Source organism: Haemaphysalis longicornis, unplaced genomic scaffold, assembly GCF_048455015.1.
Source record: "Haemaphysalis longicornis isolate Haplotype H1 unplaced genomic scaffold, Haemaphysalis longicornis Haplotype H1 scaffold_10, whole genome shotgun sequence".
Lineage (NCBI taxonomy): Eukaryota > Metazoa > Arthropoda > Arachnida > Ixodida > Ixodidae > Haemaphysalis > Haemaphysalis longicornis.
In genome coordinates this window covers 19,937,075-19,955,246 of record NW_027526204.1, presented here as the reverse complement: position 1 = coordinate 19,955,246, position 18,172 = coordinate 19,937,075, and the positions used below count along the sequence as shown (strand labels likewise).

The 18,172-nt window shown below is 48.4% G+C and overlaps 1 protein-coding gene across 1 annotated transcript in view; it reads right to left on the bottom strand.

Moving 5' to 3' along the window:
- LOC144158267 (ATP-binding cassette sub-family C member 3-like) overlaps window positions 1-18,172 on the bottom strand; it is a 93,026-nt gene that overhangs the window by 33,008 nt on the left and 41,846 nt on the right. Inside the window, exons 6-9 of the mRNA XM_077689036.1 lie at window positions 12,390-12,566; window positions 7,901-8,068; window positions 2,481-2,662; window positions 1,336-1,411 (exon numbers count right to left, since the gene is read on the bottom strand). Of these exons, the coding sequence (XP_077545162.1) occupies window positions 1,336-1,411; window positions 2,481-2,662; window positions 7,901-8,068; window positions 12,390-12,566 (603 nt within the window). The remainder of the gene's footprint in view (window positions 1-1,335; window positions 1,412-2,480; window positions 2,663-7,900; window positions 8,069-12,389; window positions 12,567-18,172) is intronic.

Here is an 18,172-nt window from a genome sequence, read left to right as displayed (position 1 = left end):
TTCAGGTGTGGACATAAACGTAACATTGAGCGTGTGACACTTGCAATAGACTTCTTCTGGTGTCCACTTTGTCCGCAACGCAGTAATTAGAGAGCATGGTGTGGACGCCGAATGATCACAACGCGACTGTTGAAGTTTATAGCGTTAACGGGTGCCCCTAAAATGTTTTGTGTGCACAAGAAACTTTTTCTATTGAGGAGGGCTCCAAGCCCGCCATAGCAAATTGATCGTTTTCTGCATGTCTGGAAAAATCGGGCGGCAGCATAGCCTATCACGTAACAAACACTCGGAATGGCGGTTGACGGGAGGAGGGACGGTAAACAAGGCACGGGCCGCCATCACAACACCAAGTTTTCGGGATGATTCCCCAGCTGGGAAGTTTATTCCGAGAATTTAAAGCAGAGCAGTTCAAGCCTATAGTTCGGCTGTGAAGCATTAGCAGAAAAAGCCCAGATAAACCCACGTGAGCGTCGCCAGAAATACAAAAAGAAAAATACCGCGTGCACGTGATTGGTGTTTCCTGATGAGCGGGCAGCGCCGTCCGGCTGAACCTTTGAAAACCCTCTTTCCAGCGATCATGGCGTCATCTCTCGCGTATTGTTCTCCTCGCCAGTTCACGGGCGTTCGCGTCTGAAGTGAGGGGCACATACGCCGACTTCGCGCTACAGACGCCGAGCTCGCGAAGCCGGTTGCCTCGGTTTCTAACGCGTTATAACGCGGTACACTTTGGGAGGGATGTGAAAGGCTGCGGACAAAACTATGCGGGCTTGCCAGTTATAGGGAAATTTTATAGAGAAATATAGCGAAAATATAGGGAAATTTATAGGGAAAGCTCGGAAATTTATGTGAGATGCAACAGCCGTGCCGCCAACACGGGGATAGGAGGCGCCAGATCTGCTGTTTCTCCAGCCTCGCACCACCACTGCAAGCTGCGCAATTTGGTTTTTGTTTTTGGAAAGACAATCAGAGAACACATTAACAGCAGAGTTGCTTAGTTTTTTGTTGCGTCGTGGAGCATTCCCCGAACACTTAGCCCAGCGCCGAGCACGTGATCCTGCGTGACATGAGGAACGCCCAGTGTCGTCCAGCGTGGCGCGTGGGCTTGTGCCACGTGAGAAGCTCCGAAAACAGTTCACGAAAAAAATTCGTACGGCTGTTGGTTTATTGCCCTCGGTGATACAAAATCTCATAATTGTATCCGTAAAAGAGTCGAACTCGTGGTAGGCGAAGGAACCAGACCTATAAATTCGTACCTTTATCGCTACAATCATATCGTCAAGCATTCGCCAACAAGCCCAGCAAAAGTAGACCGCAGGTATATCACCCTTTGCTCACTTTTTCTGACTGTCCTGTTTCTTCTTCCGTTATTCGCCCAAATGCCTCATTCTCTTCCATTTTCTCGTATTTCGTGCTGCATGAGTGAGGGACAGGTGAAATAATCAGAAAGATCAGAACACACAGACAAATAAGATATCACGGGAAATTAGGAACCTTTAGGTTATATCAGATACGTCTGTAAGCGACGGTATAGGAGAATTGTGACCATAAAATGATACAGATGACCAGAAGTAGCTTTTATAGTTTCACCTTTGTCTCAGGGTGAAATTTAAAAACTGGCGAATTAATATTTCTGCAGTATTGTATAAGTAAACAAAGAAATAAACTACACAATTTGTAATTGATTTGTTTGCCCGCTTTCTGAAGAGCTGGAAGAGTTCAGCGCTCGGTCGCACAAAATAAAATTTCTATCTCAGCCTAAGGATGGTCCCTCAAGCATTTGATAAATTCTTATTGGATGGCCTCATTCCCTGCATTTTGCACTGGCGAGACAGTCTTACCATCAACAAACGTTAGCACTTAAAGGGCGCCCAAAACTGGCGAGCGTTTTCTACTGGGCCACTTCTGCTTCATTCGGATTTATAGGTAATCACATGATGTATATCACGTGATAAGTTTGAGCTGAAATAAAATATCGTGAAAGGAACTCTTCCCTTCACACGTAGAAACGATATTGGTTTAGAACAGAAATCATTTTCATCGTCATGACCAGCCTATTTCTGTCCACTGCAGGACAAACGCGTCTCCGAAAGGTTGGGACGGGTGACCCTTACACTACACCGAGGTGGCCAGAACCTTGTCAGGTAAAATAGTAGCCTGTGCGTCCCTGATATGTTACTTAGTTTAGGTGTACATTTCTAGTGTAGCCTGACTCCGAATCCAATTAAATTGCGTCTATTACACCAGAATCTTTTCAAAAGCTTGGAATATACTGATTGCGGTACCGCTACCAAGAAATTGAGTGATTCTGACCGTTGCATGTTTGCCACAACACGCCTGTTCTGTAGGTCACTTCTGTGTTTTGTTTCTATTTTGTGCGCGATCCTTGCTGTACCAAATGCCCCAGAGCAACAAGGTACTGTTTTTTGCTACGGAATGTCGATATGATATTGCTGTTGTCAGTTTAAAAATTGCAAGTTTACCCAGTTTTATTCAATCTCTTTGAAGATGGTTGGCAAAGGGCTTCTCGGAAGTTCTTTGGTGATTTTGGGTCTTGCAGAAGGGCTTGTAGGGTATCGTAGGTTCTTAGGGTTTTTCCATCCATGACAACTAACTTGTCCATATAGCTCAGGTATTTTGCCTGATTGCAAACCATAATACGGGTCTGAAACAATCGAATAAAATAATCGGATAAGTTCAGGAGTGTTATCAAACGAAACAAATACGACAGCCTTTGCATCGGAGCAACGGTTTGTAACTGCAGGCACAGACGAAAGCTTGGTCATAAGCATCATTGAGGATGCAAAAAGGTGAAGATCTACCCAATCCAATCTAGATAAGGCTTCAAGCAGCATTTAAGCACTTCCCCGACCGTTGTTTACGTTCTCCCGCAGACCGGCCAGTCGTATTAACCTTATGCAACTCATGTTTACGTATTCACTTCTGACTTCTGCGCTCTTGTTGTCTGCTTTTCTTATCAAGAGTTCCCCGTGGCTGAGACAAAGCCAGCACAATTTCTCAAAGTAAAAATACTCTCAGTGGTGATTTGGCACCACTAGAAATTCAACGATGGCTTTTTATTTCCGCAAAGCACCATTTATATGACGGAAATTATTACTGGATTGGGTGCTGTAAGGGCTAGTTTTCGTAACTCTGTACTACACGCTTCCATTCTGTGGGTGAATATAACAGCGGAAAGTTGAAAATATGCTTTACTTTTCGAAAAGAGGGGAATGCCAGGAGCAGTCACTGTGGATTGTAGTTGGAAACTTGCGTTTTGAAATTTAGACTTGCTGGTTCCGGAGTCATTTAAGAATGTCGTGAGAATGAATGCCTGGTTTCGGAACGTCTCTCAGGTGTTGAATAATGAACTAGCAAGAAGACTTTCCTGAATATAACAGCAAGGAGGTTGCCTTAGTATAGGTTATTTTTTCAGCAGAGTTTAGGTATTCTGAGGGCCAATTTTCCCGATAAAACTACATTTGAAACACCTCTAATTGAAGATGGCTGACGCAATAGCTACCGTTGTGACTGACAGAAAGACACATCACAACGAAACAATTGAAACTGCTCACAGGGAGCCAAAATATGAAAAAAATTATAAATGAAGACTGTTCTCCTGTGTGCATAAAAATTCTTGTATTGCAGATTATTTGGTGCGTGCGTGATTATGACACCTGTTTTTTTTTTTAAATTCCGACATTTTATTCAGTCGGCTTCTGCATATTGCCACCGTGGCTTTGGTTTGGGTACGGATATCCGAAGCGACCTTTTAAGGCTAAAAATAATACGCCAACAAACACGACTGTACAGTCGCATTACAATCTTCTGGTCCACGTGATTAGTGTTTGGGTACCCTGACTGTCCTTTAGCAAGGGTAAGTATTGAAGGCGTCATTCGATATACTTTTCAGCAAGGGCTGCCTTTTGTGAATATCGTTCCCTTCAAATGAACCTCCTGAACGTGTGTTCCAAAACTAACACGTATTTAAAACTCCCAGTGATTGCTACCGGCCGTTTAACAGCAATAGTTTTCCAACTATGTGCTCTATCCTTCTACCATAAACAGGCTGGAGGTATCGTGCTACTAATGTCTTCAGTAGTGGCCCGAATTCTCACACTTTATATTGTCACTGGTCGCTGCGGTCAATGCCCATCGTGCCATGGCCCACCATTAATGACACTGACGACGAAGAGGCAGATGTAGGGTGCGCAGCATGCGCGAGCTCTCTAATGGCCGCTACGTAAATAGTGTAAATAGATCACTTCACTCCACCTCAGCGTTCGTCTCATCTTTCTCTTGCCGCCACGTAGCAATATACAAACCCCGTACAAAACTGCGCTTGGGACTGAAGGGTTGTAACGGTCATCGAGCACAGTTTTACCTGATTTTACGGAAAGCTGCCGTTGATAAACGGCAATAGTTAACCCGATATGTGAAACGGGAACACACTTATATTTACCGTAAAGTTCCGAGATTCTGAGAGAACGCCCTCCCCCTAAAAAGTCGGCCATCCCTATTCAGGGGTGAAATGTTCAATGTACTAAAACACCCAAGACATCGCCCACCCCCAAATTCACGCTGGCTTCGACGCCTTCGAAATGCCCGGGAGGTCCCTCCGCGAATACATCCCACAGCCTCGAACACCGCCGAACCCTCGGTTTTGAACAAAAGAGACACAACCTTTATGGCTTGACTGGTAGGAACAGGAGTGAGGGGTAGCGGGTTGGAAGAATAGAAAAGCCAAGAGATACCATCTTGGCGTTCTTTAAGTGGTGCGGCATCTGGACAAGCCTTGACGGTTCTGAAGACGGCGAGTTCAACCAGCACCTCGCCTCTGCGAGCACAGAACTGGCAAGGGGACCCAAAGCACTTCAGCTTGCGTTAGACTCTGACAGTGACGCATTGTTCGATGCCCTTAGCAACGATGAGGGAATAAAATTAACCCGAATCATTAGTTCATGTGTCGATGCGCTCACGTATTTGTCCTTTCTGCACCTGACCCGAAAGTTCACCCGTCTTGTATTTTTTCTTGATATGTAGGCAGTTGTAGTCGGTGGTGCGGCCACTTTCTTGTAGTTTTTCGCACCTGAGCCTACCGTTCCCTCATCCTGCATTTTACGTTTGATATCCCTTTAGTTTAGGTGGGCTTTCTTTCGGAACTTAGCGATAGTTGGTGATTTTTGTATTTTTAGAATAAGATAATCGACATGACCACTAAAAACCTCAAAATGAGTGATTTACGCAGTCACTTAGGTAACAACAAAACACGGGAAGGTCAGAAAGCGGACACATTTTCATGTATAATGGGTGCTGGAGAAGGACACAAACGGTTGCTCACACAATAGGGCACCTAGATTAATAAAGTCGTTGACATTGGTCGAGTAATTCACTAGGAATGAAGACTGATGACAAGCAGCAGGGGTGTGACCAGCTGGGTAAAATGCAACAGTGTGTATTGAATAAACGAAGGTACTGCTTCCAGTGGAGTACTGGGGTTAGCTGTTTTGCTGTTACGTTCTCGTATATTTATGTAAATTAGCCACAAGAGCTTGATGTGGGCGAGTTGGTTAAGCATACTTCAGGCACAATAGCGCAAAGGACGGGACGAAGGAGCACTGCAAACAAACGGGCGCTAACTTCCAACTGAATTTTATTTGAAGAAACAAAGGTTTATAAACACATGGGAAAGGGAATTACACCGCATGCAGTGTGGACATGATTATTTCTCCTATCGCATAAGAAAGGCTACCTCCTTATCTGCAAGTGCCACAGACGGGGTACTAATGCACTTGTCGCCGGCGCTCGTGATATGAAAGGCTTCCAGTATCTCGCTCTCAAGCATTCCACTGGAACGTGCACGAAACTTCGTGTCATTTAGTAGCGGCTTGCACTTGCAGCGCTTGGAATAGTCCACCAAATGCCCCCCCAAAAACATTATTAATAGCCCAATTATGTTCCCGTGCCCTTTCATTGTAGCACCGACCAGTTTGCCCAATATAAGCACGTTTGCAGTCCAGTGGGATTTCATACACCACATTCCTCGTACATTTCGTGTACTGCATCGCGTGTTTTTTAGAGCAAGGGGTTGGCTTCGCGTTGGTCAACATCAGGAATATCTTGGCCAATTTGCAAGGTGCACTGAAAACTACGTTGACATTGTACCTTTGAGCAACCTTCTTAAGGTTGTGCGATACCCTGTGCCAATACGGAATCAGCAGGTTTTTCTATTTTTACGCCAACCTTTCTTAGTTTCTGCAGAAGCGTGTCACAAACTCTGGAAACCAAGTGCGACGGAAAACCTGCTTTGCTGAGCCTTGCTACTTGATTGTTGAAGCTGTTTTGCACTTCGTGATCACAGGACTTGCCTAAATCTTGCACGACAAAGCTACTCCTGTCTTGATTAATTTAGAATGGGCGCTGTCGTACGAAAGTAACTGCTTCCTCAAGCGTGGCCGGTACTTCCAAGTTCCAACGTACATGTGTGTTTGGCAACGTGAGCTTCAAGTCTACGAATTTTATGCTCTATCACTCGGCCGCTCGCAGGGGAATTTGATGGCGTCAGACACGGTTTTAAACGTATCGATGACCTTATCTACGATAGCCTCTATCCTCGACTGCGGCACATCGTTGACAACTACCAAGTAGTCATGGACGTATGTCATCACCGTGACAGCTCCTGTCTCATCCAGACTGCATTGAACACGTTTATCAAAGACACTAAGAAAAATATCTGACAGAACGGTGGCAAGCGCCGACCCAATGCAGATACCCCTACAGATACCCTTTCCCATGTGTTTGTAAACCAAGTTTCTTCAAATAAATTTCAGTTGGAAGTTAGGGCCCGTTTGTTTGCAGTGTTCCTTCGTCCCGTCCTTTGCGCTATTGTGTCTTAAGTAAATTAGCCGTTCGTCAGCGGTAGTTTCGCCTCTGTTATTGAGGACAGTGCAAAGTGCCTATAGCTACGTGCTCGCTATAGCATTTCTTAGAGTCGCGAGCGCATTACAAAAAAATGCCCTCGTATCTGCTCCTTTCGTTGCAAATGTCGACAAAAAGGCGATCGTCCGCTGGCGCCCCCGCCAAGTAAATGCCTTCCTTCTCTTTCCCGCTCAGCTCTCATGTTGTTCTTCTGCCGTCTTGTTCCTCGCAAGATAACATGCTTGAGGTTTGGTGAAGTAAATTTAATTTTACCGCGTTACACTGCTCTAAGTAGAGTGCCTCGACGCCAGCGCTGCCGTATGGCGGAGACGCGCATGAATCGAGGCACCCTACTACGACATTTATGGAACCACGTTTCCTTACTACACGAGCGTTTCCAGCGGAACGTGGAATTTATATAGTGGAACCTTTAGTTGCTGTTGCCGTTTGATTTCTTCAATGCCGCCAGGAGCGCGGGCAACAGCAGGCGACGGTTTCCTGCAGTTGATGTAGTACTTCATTTGCTACCACAAAAAGCAAGCATCCGTATTTTTTTTAATAAAGGAACACTGCGAACATCACTCATGTATTGATTTTCTGCCTTACATTTGCACAAAGTCTTGTTCTTGTTCAACAATGTTGAGAAGTATGAACATTAACACCGGACGTAGATGTTTAAATTTGGCTGTGAGTATTTAAGACTACTCCGTAGCATCTGTTTCACTTTGGCCGGCTGGCTGAATCGAGACACAGACAGACAGAGAGACAGATAGACAGACAAACCAAAATTGCTGTGTGTACGTAGCACAAGAAAGGCTATCATTTTTTAGAAAAATTATAGATGCGTTCGGCGCACGACATTCGCTTGATATATTCGTAGACCCTGTGACAAGGGGCTGCTACAAGTGTCCAGCATAGAACGTATTTTGCAAGCCATGCCCTTTATGGCAAGCAATAATACTCAGTCCGTTTTTAAACGATTCACCTTGTTTCCAAGAAGGCCGTGGTTTCCGATGACGTCTCTGAACACCCGCTCGGCCACTACGGGGTCTAGAGCGCTGAGCGGGTCGTCGAGCAGATAAATGTCGTTCTGACTGTAGGCAGCCCTGGCGAGCGAGATACGTTGCTTCTGGCCGCCACTCAGGTTTGTGCCCTGCGGTGATGTTGCAAAAGGGCGTCGGGGTGAACAGCACACGTAAAATGTAACCAGTAACCCCTTCTTGTTGTTTATTTTGAAGACACAAATCACTACGCACCGACAAAGACTGAAGGGTTGAGAAAGAAAACTAAACATTAATAAGTCATCACAACAACGAGCAAAACAGGCAAAATACCTGGACGATAGAACTGTTGAGCCTGAAAATACTGAGAAGTCATTGATCCAGCAATATTTATCAAACGGGCATGTCAGAGACAATCATGTTGATGTGTTTTCACCTTCTTGCCTCTACGATATCTCTCGTCGCTTTGGTATTACGTTTGTGACCATTTCATCAGTTGATCATGCCTAAACTGGACATTGAATTCTGTATAGCGTTTGTAGTAACGGGCGAGGCAACCAGTAGCTGAGCAAGGAATGACCAACGGATGTTGTATTCAGTCGGTTATATAGCTGCGCGGGCAGCGAGGGGAAGGGAGAGATGGGCAAGAAAGTGAAAACTGCTATCGGCGCACATGCGCGATAGCCCGATCTGATATAAATTACTCCATATGCACCGGTCATTTGCTTAATTAATGGTTGCTAGGGTTCGACCGAAATAGCGAAGTACTTCGCTATTAGAGACCGTATGATTGGCTCTTTAGACATACACGCTCAGACAACCGTGCAGTTCAACATTCCCGAAGGACACTCGGTTAAGAAACCCGTGGAGGCAACAAAAAAAAATTTCACAGCATATCCACGGGGTGAATGATGATGAGTGGGCGAAGCTCCTGAGGGGAAATCATCGGTAAAACCTTGAGTGTTCAGTGAAAGTTCGCCCACTACATCTGTGTCCGAACGTAACGTCTAGAAAGTCTCGCTTAAACCGCGCGTCGGCACCTTGGGGCTGAGCTCGCCTGATGCGTTTTGCAGACGCCTCACGAGCTCTCACTGCATCGGGGTGTGCCTGCCGATACGCGCGCTTTCTCGCCGCTTCCCGTTCTCTGACGTTTTGGAGATCCTCTTCGCGCCGCAGCCGTGCCGCTTCGCGTACGGCAGGGTCCTCGCGCCGTTGCCGTGACGCTTGGGCCTCTCGTTCTCGAACGCTGGGATCTTGGCGTCGTCGTCGCGCAGCCAGACGACACGCTTCGGCCTCCCGCTCTCGTACGGCAGGATCTTGGCGGCGGCGTCGCGCAGCTTCACAGAGCGCTTCTGCCTCGCGGGCTCGCACATCTGCAGCCTTATTCATCGGGCGACTCCGAGCGCGCGCCAACAGCGAACGGATTTTATTACAACGCTCCCCGCCATCTAGTAAACAATCCAATAACTAAACTAGAGGTAGCCACGCCATCTAGTAAACAATCCAAGCGCATCTTTTCATCATATGCAAGTACCGCCATCTAGTAAACAATCCAAGAACTAAACTAGAAGTAGCCACGCCATCTAGTAAACAATCCAAGAACTAAACTAGAGGTGGCTACATACATATGTCGAGGATGGACAGACCCACGCCCTAAGGAGCTTCGCCCCTAAAATATCGTGAATGAAAATGTGCAGCATACGATTTCCCTCAAAAGTTAGATCTGCACTGTATCATCGCGCATTCCAAGCCCGATGTTCCTCACATAGTAGCGTAGCGCAGATCTTATATTTCAGTAAAATATGGCTGTCACTGCAACTCATCGAAATAGCTCGCGCCAGTGGGTTTTCATTTGAGAGACTATCCCACTGAATTCTGATAATCAGACAGTCAGCCTCAAGCCACTCCCTCATGTCGCCGTGTGACTCTGGGCCACCGGAAAGCAGAACCGAAAACCCCCATTTCCACACGTATGAACTAGTCATCAATATGTACCAAGGGCAACACATTTATGAACACCTGCGATTACAGTAGTCGTGGGGCAAGGGAGGAAATGTTGAAAGACATTTTTCCGAATATTCGCGCAACATTGCAGACAAATTTCTTTAGACAGTGGTACAGTCTGCGCAGGAGTACAAAAAGTTAGCGGTCAAAGGTTAATGATACGCCTACCATCCCATGTTTAGGCTTGACATCAAGGAGCCCCCGAGTAAAGCTTTACACGTGCCAAGCAACGTTATTTTCAATGTCGGTCGAGTAATAGGTACCTTTTGACGAGCGTGGCCTTACATTGTGGCGTCACATTGGGCTTGATGTCAGCCATGTCGTTCCAACGTGTGCACCTTTCCTAGGCTGCAGACCAGCCCGAGTGCCAGTGAGTTACAAATTGGAAAACACCGTAGGCTATGAGAATGTGGTATCACAAAACAGGCTTCCTATGCCTAAATCCACGAAATGCCTTTCACAAGGCAAGGTTAACAAACAGGCTTCATGAGTTTCCGGCAAAACTGCCACTGGTTGTGTTGTCGGGATCTCCGAGTGAAAATTCCCCTTTGTGGAAGAAAAATACAAAAAAAGCTTGCATCACAATTGAAGAAATAGAAAATTTGGAGGCTTTTAAATATAAACCATTCGAGCTACGGCAGCGTTTTTGTGTCAAGGTTATGAAAGCAGCTAAATGATTTAACAGAATGCACCTAAATTAATGGGATGTTTTATATGCCACAAGCCTAATTTTTTCGTTATAAAAACCTCCTCACACTAAAATAGTTACAAAAGGCAATGTTTGCAGTATTGGAGCACGCGTGGTTAACTTCCTCTCTTTGATAAAGTAAGCATTTTCAAATATTACCCAGATGCTTCAAACTTACTAGGCTCGCAAAATTAGCAAAAAAAAAAACACAGCCGTGTGCACTCGCCCATTAAAATAGGGGTTCTTTATAAAGAAAGTACAATACCTGTATCTGTAACCGCCACCACAATATATTTTACTGATCATTCCCTTGCCGCTCCTTCTTGGTAACTTCCACCATATCTTTCCATTATTACGAACAATTCCTTCAGTTGGCCGTTATTGCAACAATGCGAGACTGCTTTTCTCCGTGATAGAGGAAAACGCTGTGCAAACTGCATAGGTAATGTATCAACTGGCAAGCCTTGAACTACTAGTTCACTCTCAGGCATTTCAGGGTGACGACGAGGTGTTCAATGACAATTGAATTAGCATTACGCGGAAACCTGCTCGGACAAAAACATGTGTAGTAAAAAAGCTTGTGACTTGCATAAGGTACCACTTGCGCATTGCGTGACCCCATTCCGCTATCTCTAGCAATTGCGCATGTTACTTATTCCCTAGCTAGGAGTGCTTCTGGCCAACCATATGCGGTAATATATGTTACTGGTAAGGTTGAGAAGGTTCGGTGCGACCATAATAGGTAGGTCATCTGGGACAAAAAACGTGCCCCAACAACAACATGATTTGGCCGCCGTGGTGTACCTTTTTGCTGAAACTTGTCGTATCAGGCGTGGACATAATCTTGCAGTGGACATATATAAGCTGCTAAAGCGTTGGATGGATGTATGAACAAACGAACGAACGAACGAATGAATGAATGAACCGAGTCAGGATATTTGCTATAAAAATCCTGAAGCACTTTTTATTTGTATTATATTTTGTTTGGTTTTCTTTCTTCTAAAATAATTCTCATTTACTTGCGCATAACATTTACGTGATTTGCTTCCGCTAATAACATATTACTGTACAAACAGAAGGTTTTATTCATATTTTATGGGGCTAGTCAGTAAAGAATCTTGAGGCAATAAAACTGAAGAATGTTATTGAAGAAAAAATTGAACGCGCATTACGATGGGCGTCTGCAACATCATTGAAACAACCAAATTTAACGGTAATTTTGATGGTAATTCATGTAATGTTTACAGGCAAAAGAGCAGCTTTACTGTTGCGTGCAATTTTCCTTTCTTTATGACGGTTTTCAAATTTTTCATCTCTTTTAATATTTTATCGTTTTATTTGTAACTGGAATATTTATTGTCTTTTTTCTGTTTTGTGTTTTTCTGTTTGGTTGCTTTATTTCATAAGCGTGGCAGGAGGAGGGAACCCTGTAGCCTTAAGCTGTGGGGCTCCTTTAGTACAAGCACATATTCATTTCATATGTGAGCATAATTTACTTTGTGTTACATTTTTGAAATTACATACTTTTCAAACGGGCTGACAAAGCGACCATCGTAAGTCTAAATACGATAGGTTTGATTATAAATGGTCGAGAAACAGGGAAGAACATTCTCCTTTTCAGGAAATCTAAATAGGGAATGAACATCATAATAATAATCACGAAATTAGTGGAAGGGTCAGTACAGCTATTGCTATTAGGACCGGTAGTCGCCAAGAGCATATTTTTGATCGAAATAAGGCGATTATGTTTGTAAGGGGTAAATGAGGCGACCAAGTGGTACCTTCTCTCCAATTTCAGTCGTGTCTCCGGACAGCAGCTTGTTGATGTCGTTCACAAGTTGACAGCTGCGTATCACTTGCTCGTACCTCACCGGATCCATCTGCTTTCCGTATATGATGTTGTCCCTCAGGGTCATGTTGTGAACATTTGGCAGCTGTGGCACGAATGCTATACTACCCTGAAAAGACAACATTTGCAAGTAAGCACCCCTTCCTCCACGCGGCGCACGAAGCGGAAATTATCGTTGCGTACACTCCGCATTTGATATGACGGGTTTCAGGATCAAAACGAATTCACCAGAGATACGTTCAGTTATTGATCTCATGCTGGTGTTTAGCATTTGAGACACGCCATTGAAAGAATTGAAAAGAAGATTGCGGTGCTAGTTACCAGGCAATTGTTATGGACTGTGGGGTTTTATAGAGGGGTAAAAGTAGGTTGTTTTACTTTTCCCTGCGATATCAAAACCGACAACGAGAGACGCTAATCAGACTTCGTCTTCTCGTTTCGGCCAGCTAGCAAGCAATCTCCCACCCCGCGTCTGCGCGCTGTACCGCGCTAGCCGCGGCGGGCCGTGGCTCGTCGGAACAAAGGAAGCGACAAGTGTTTTCACTCATTGACATTTATTACTTCATAATAAACATACAAAGACCATTCAGGCTAGCTGTTTGACGGCGAGGATCTGGTTGCTCGCCCGGGCAATTGAAGGGAATCGAGAGGTTCGACTCACCGCGACAACAGTCATCTCCGGGGCGCCTCAGTGCGCTCTCGTTTCCCTCGCTGGGACGCAGATGGCAGCCTTTGTCGCCCTCCTTTTTGCCCGATCCTCGAAGGAAGGAGGTCACCAGGCCCGTCCTGCCGCCTCGATTCCCGAGCTCCAACTTCCCGCTGATTGCATACCGCGCGCTCTCGCCGGCTAGAAGACACTCCTTCGGCGAGGAGGAAGATCCCCCTCGCCGGCGTCTCGCCAAGCACGTTCCCTTGAGGACCAAGCAGTGCGGCGAAGCCAAACGAAAGGGGACGCGCTAAGGTCGCGTTCCCACATCCTTCCAACCTTAAACTTTTCCGCACGGTGGCAAGTACAAACACAAAACGCGGGACATCTAGACGCAATGTTCGTAACACTAAACAAAACATGAAGGCTCGCCCCGCGTAGTAGCTGTCCTGGCAATCGCCGTCATCAAACAGGCATCGTTAGTCACATGAACAATCTAACGCCTATGCACAATCCAACGCTCAGGTGTCGCAGGTAACAATTCTGAGGTGACGGTGCACACGTTGACTCGAACAGGCATGCCAAGCACAGATGCAGTCTCGTCGTCGACAGTGGCGTCAGGGCTGCTTGCATCTCGTCCCATCGAGGAGGCACAAGCAATACCAATACACCCCGGGATGCAGAGTTCTCGGCCCAGTGTTCGACGTGGCGCAACCCAGGCCAACACGAGCAATCCTTGCTCGCGCTGGGGCTCCTCTCAGTCAGTGGTGATGATCAGCAAGTCCGCTCTGGCCCTGGCCAAAGACAGTAGGCGAGGGTCTCGAAGGGTAGGGCTGAGGCCAGCACGAGCAAGTGTAGCGACTGCGCTGACAGATGACCGCCGTACAGCCGCTGCTCTCATCCCGGATGTGCCGAGGACGTATCAGCAGGCCCAGGGGCCTCCCGATCGCAAATTGCGGCCCACCACCAAAGTGACGCCATCCAAGGCAGCACAGCACAGCGCCGTCCGCACCCACACGCCCTCCATCATGGAGGTAGACAGTAGCTGCAGGGAGCTCCCACGGAGCCGCAGCTAGGCCACCTCCAAGTAGCAGCCCCGCCAGGAGAGCCGCCACTGGTCCCCAGCTCTCGAACTCTCGCAGACCCGGATCAGCATGTGGCAGCACAGACATCGCGTAGGAAGCGAGCCTGAGTGACTCAACTCGCATTGCGTATCACATCAAGCATTCCCGCAAGCCCTGAACTCTAGCAATAAAGAAATGCTATTCCTCAGCATCGGCTGCGTGGCATGACGCTAAACAATTGTGGCTATCAAAACACGGTTTCCGACAACGTACAAAAAACTCACTTTCTTGAGGCGAAAGAGATTTTTTCCACGTGACGTGCAGAACCACTTAAAACAAGCATTCCGACGACACGCACCCCGCCATTAAGTGGAGAAGAGGGGCCATTTGCCGTCCTGTCGGCTGCTGAGCTACGTCCCCCTCGGTCGTGCCCTCTCCCACATGGTGCCGGCTCCAAAAAGCCTTCGGGCAACACGCATCTTTGGCAACGACCGGCTACCCAGAGGCTCGCTCTACTGCCTCGCTCGCATAGCCGTGAAGGAGACATCGGCTTTGTCATCGGCCCTACCCGCTCGCTGCAACACAAACAGCTTAATGAGTGGCGGCGCCCATCGCGTCTTGCAATGTCGGAACGCCCAGTGCCGAGCCGCAATACCAGACAGCGCTTACGGCACCCGTGGCCCCGCCCACACTGCTCTCAGAGCCCCGACTCCCGGAGTCGATAAAAGAGACAGCAGCGAAAGAGATAATCGGGCCAAACAACGCAGCTTCCGTAATCGCTCACTTCAGGCTTGCAATTACAGCGCGGGCCTTATGCCCTAGCGCTTCAAGGGCGCAGGACTTCAGTTTTCCGTACCTCAGCTTGCCGCAGCAGAAACGTCCCGCCTAAACGGCGCACTGAGAAAACTCGGCGCTAACATGTTCTAGCACGATGTAGCAACGTTCACTCCGCTGTGAAGAAAGTACGCCGGCCTCCGCTAGCGATCCTATTCACGCTAGCAGTAACACTTGTCAGGTTCGGAGAAGGAATTTTTCTCATACCGAACAAAGAGTTATATAAGCTCCATGTTCCGAGAGCCAGCCCCACGTTGGGCGCCAAGATGCAGGGTCCCCTTAGTCGCTCAGCCTGGCAAGCGGGCTTCGCCTAGCGGCTCCCGCGCGAGAAAAATGGCGATCCCAACCCGCGGCGCGCTGGACAGCGGCCGAGGCGGGTTCGGGCAAAAACGTAGATCCGGACTCTACCAAACACATTTAATGAATCACTAAAACGTACAAAAACACACTGGCAAGACCGCTAACATAAAAAATAGAAAGGTCGGTCAGGCTCAGGCATACCCGGGCTGGGGATGCTCCAACAAAGAACAAAGGGGCCCTGGTCGACGGAGCGGGGGTGTCCTACTTCTGCCTCCTTGGGTGGTCCGAACCCGAGAGAGCGTCCCCGCAGTTTTTTTGGCGGAAAAACAGAAGGCGACCCCCCCTCCACACTTCCTCCTCTCTCCCGACGGACGGCAGCGCGCCCCCGCATGCTATGCTTCGTGGAGACCCTGGAAGCGGCAGGAGCGGGTTCGAGTTTGAACTCCCGTGGCGCGCTTGTACCGGCCGTTCCAGGACCGGACCGTGTCTGATGCTGACCGCTGGGCCAACGGGGCGTGCCTCCCCCTCCCAGCAGGGACCGAGCTCTGCAAATGCGGGGCGGTGTTGCTCCAAGAGTCTCGCAAGGGGGGAGAACTTCATCTAGGCAGGATGCCGGAGGAGCCACAGCGGGCAGCGGCGGGACGCATCGAAGCGGCCAAACGAATGCTCTTCAGGGCCGAGCGCGAACCTGCCTATGCAGAGTAGCTGCTCTCAGCGGCCGGCAGTCAGGCCGCTGAGGAATCCGAGACTCCGCGCCGCCGAAGCCAGTGACGGTCCACCACCAGGGACGAATCGGGGGTCCCGAAAGGAGTCGCGGCCCGCTGCCGGAGTGGCAGTGCCAAGCAGAAACAAGCCCGGGTCGGCAGAAACTCCAAGACCACCGCTCTGGGCCCGATGCCGCCACCGCCACCACCACCGTTGCCGGCGCCACGCCGCACAACACTGTCCCCTTCGCCGCGGCCACCGTCTGCCAGCTCTCCTGCCCCGCTGGTCACCACTTCCGCCGCCGACGCCCCAGCAGGAACGCTGCTCGTCCAGGGCTCGGCGGACTCAAGCACTGCCGATCCGGAACCGGGGCTCTCCACGCAGCTGTGACGGAGCCGGCCGGGGTCTGTGTGTTGACGACGGGCGCCTCGACCAGCCTCCTCGAAGGTGCGGTGGGTGCTGTCGCCACGGACGCTGCCCTACGCGCCATGGACACCGGTGAGGAGCCACTGATCGTTGTGCTCGTCGATCAAGCGGCAGAGATAGCGGAACCTGTCGGTGCGGTAGTGAACTGTGATAGCAAGGCGCTCGCGCAGGACGTGCACGTTGAGATAGCCTGCTGGGAACTTGTGGGGGAATAGTTTTTTAGGTACTGAGCTGTAAACCCGGTTTATGGGAGGGCGTTAAGGGTGGAGGGGTGTGGGAATGCTCAATTATTTCCGCATTACTCCAAAGCGGTCCCGCTCTCGCGACGGGTGTCGCGGCGTGCATGAGCGGCGGGAGGTGAGACATGGCTGTTTCGTTTTCCCGTGCGCCGCGTAGCACGCGGGGGCGCGCTGCTGTCCGTCGGAAGAGTGGAGGAAGCGGGGGGTTGTGGTCGACTTCTATTTTTCCGCCAAAAAAACCCAGGGGACGCTCTCTCGGGTTCGAACCACCGAAGGAGGCAGAAGTAGGCCACCCCCCCAACCCCCTCCGCCGACCAAGGTCCCTTTGTTCTTTGTTGGAGCACCCCCAGCCCGGGTAAGCATGACCGACTATTCTATTTTTTATGTTAGCGGAATAAGATCTTGCCAGTGCATTTTGGTCCGTTTTAGAGATTCATTAAATGTGTTTGGTAGAGTCCGGGTCTACGTTTTCGCCCGAACCCGCCGTGGCCGCTGTCCAGCGCGCCGCGGGTTGGGATCGCTATCTTTCTCGTGCGGGAGCCGCGAGGCGAAGCCCGCTTGCCAATCTGAGCGAGTAAGGGGACCCCGTAGCACCTGAATGCACTTCGTCTTGCGTATGGAGTGTCTCCAGCCTTTCAGCAGATGTCCGCCGGAAGCGAACGTGTCTTCTCCAGCGCCACGTTCATTCAACAAGGGGGATTTCAAGTTTCACTCTTATCTTGTAGCGTCAAATGCTTCTTTGAAGCGAGGGCATCCCCACCGACGCACGTCCCACAAGTGCCGCGTACAACCCTTTGCATACAAAAATTATTTCGTTCCACAGGCAAAACCAGAGATTCCTAAAGGCCCCAATATTAACACGAGCATGGTTCGAAACCGGCCCGCGGAACAAACATTTGTGTTTTGCTTCTTCGGCTCCCCCTTTCACGGGGATGATCCATAGATGGATGTGGATGGCAATATTTTGGGAAAGTATTCTAGTGATGTGTAACGTTAATTCCAGTAAGCCTCTGTGCGTTGTCAATCACTTTTTCAGCGGATTGAGAAGTAGAGTATTGCCATGGGATGGTGTGGCGTGATCTTTAGCTGTTGCATTCATAATATAGAGGTCACTTCCTTTAGATATATTGTGGCACAACCACTCCCACCCATTTCAACATTTAACAGCCCTCTTCTGTGACCGCTAAAAACGTTCACCAGTGACTATTCAATTAAACTTGTGAAAATAGGACACTTTAACTTTGTACATTGTTCTAAAAATGGTTATAAGTATTTCAAGTAAATAGGCGTTAAACCAGTGAAACGCTTTGGCCCATAAACATTGCAGAGTGGGCAAAAAGATGTGAAATGAATGCTCAGTGAACTTGGAGGCCCATGGTCATTTGATTACTAGCGCTAAATACATTTCTATGGATGCTGTGAAGGGAGATGACATCTGTTGGGAAAAATGTCACTATGACGTCTACGTTATTGAGCGCGAAAAAGCAAATGTGAGACACAA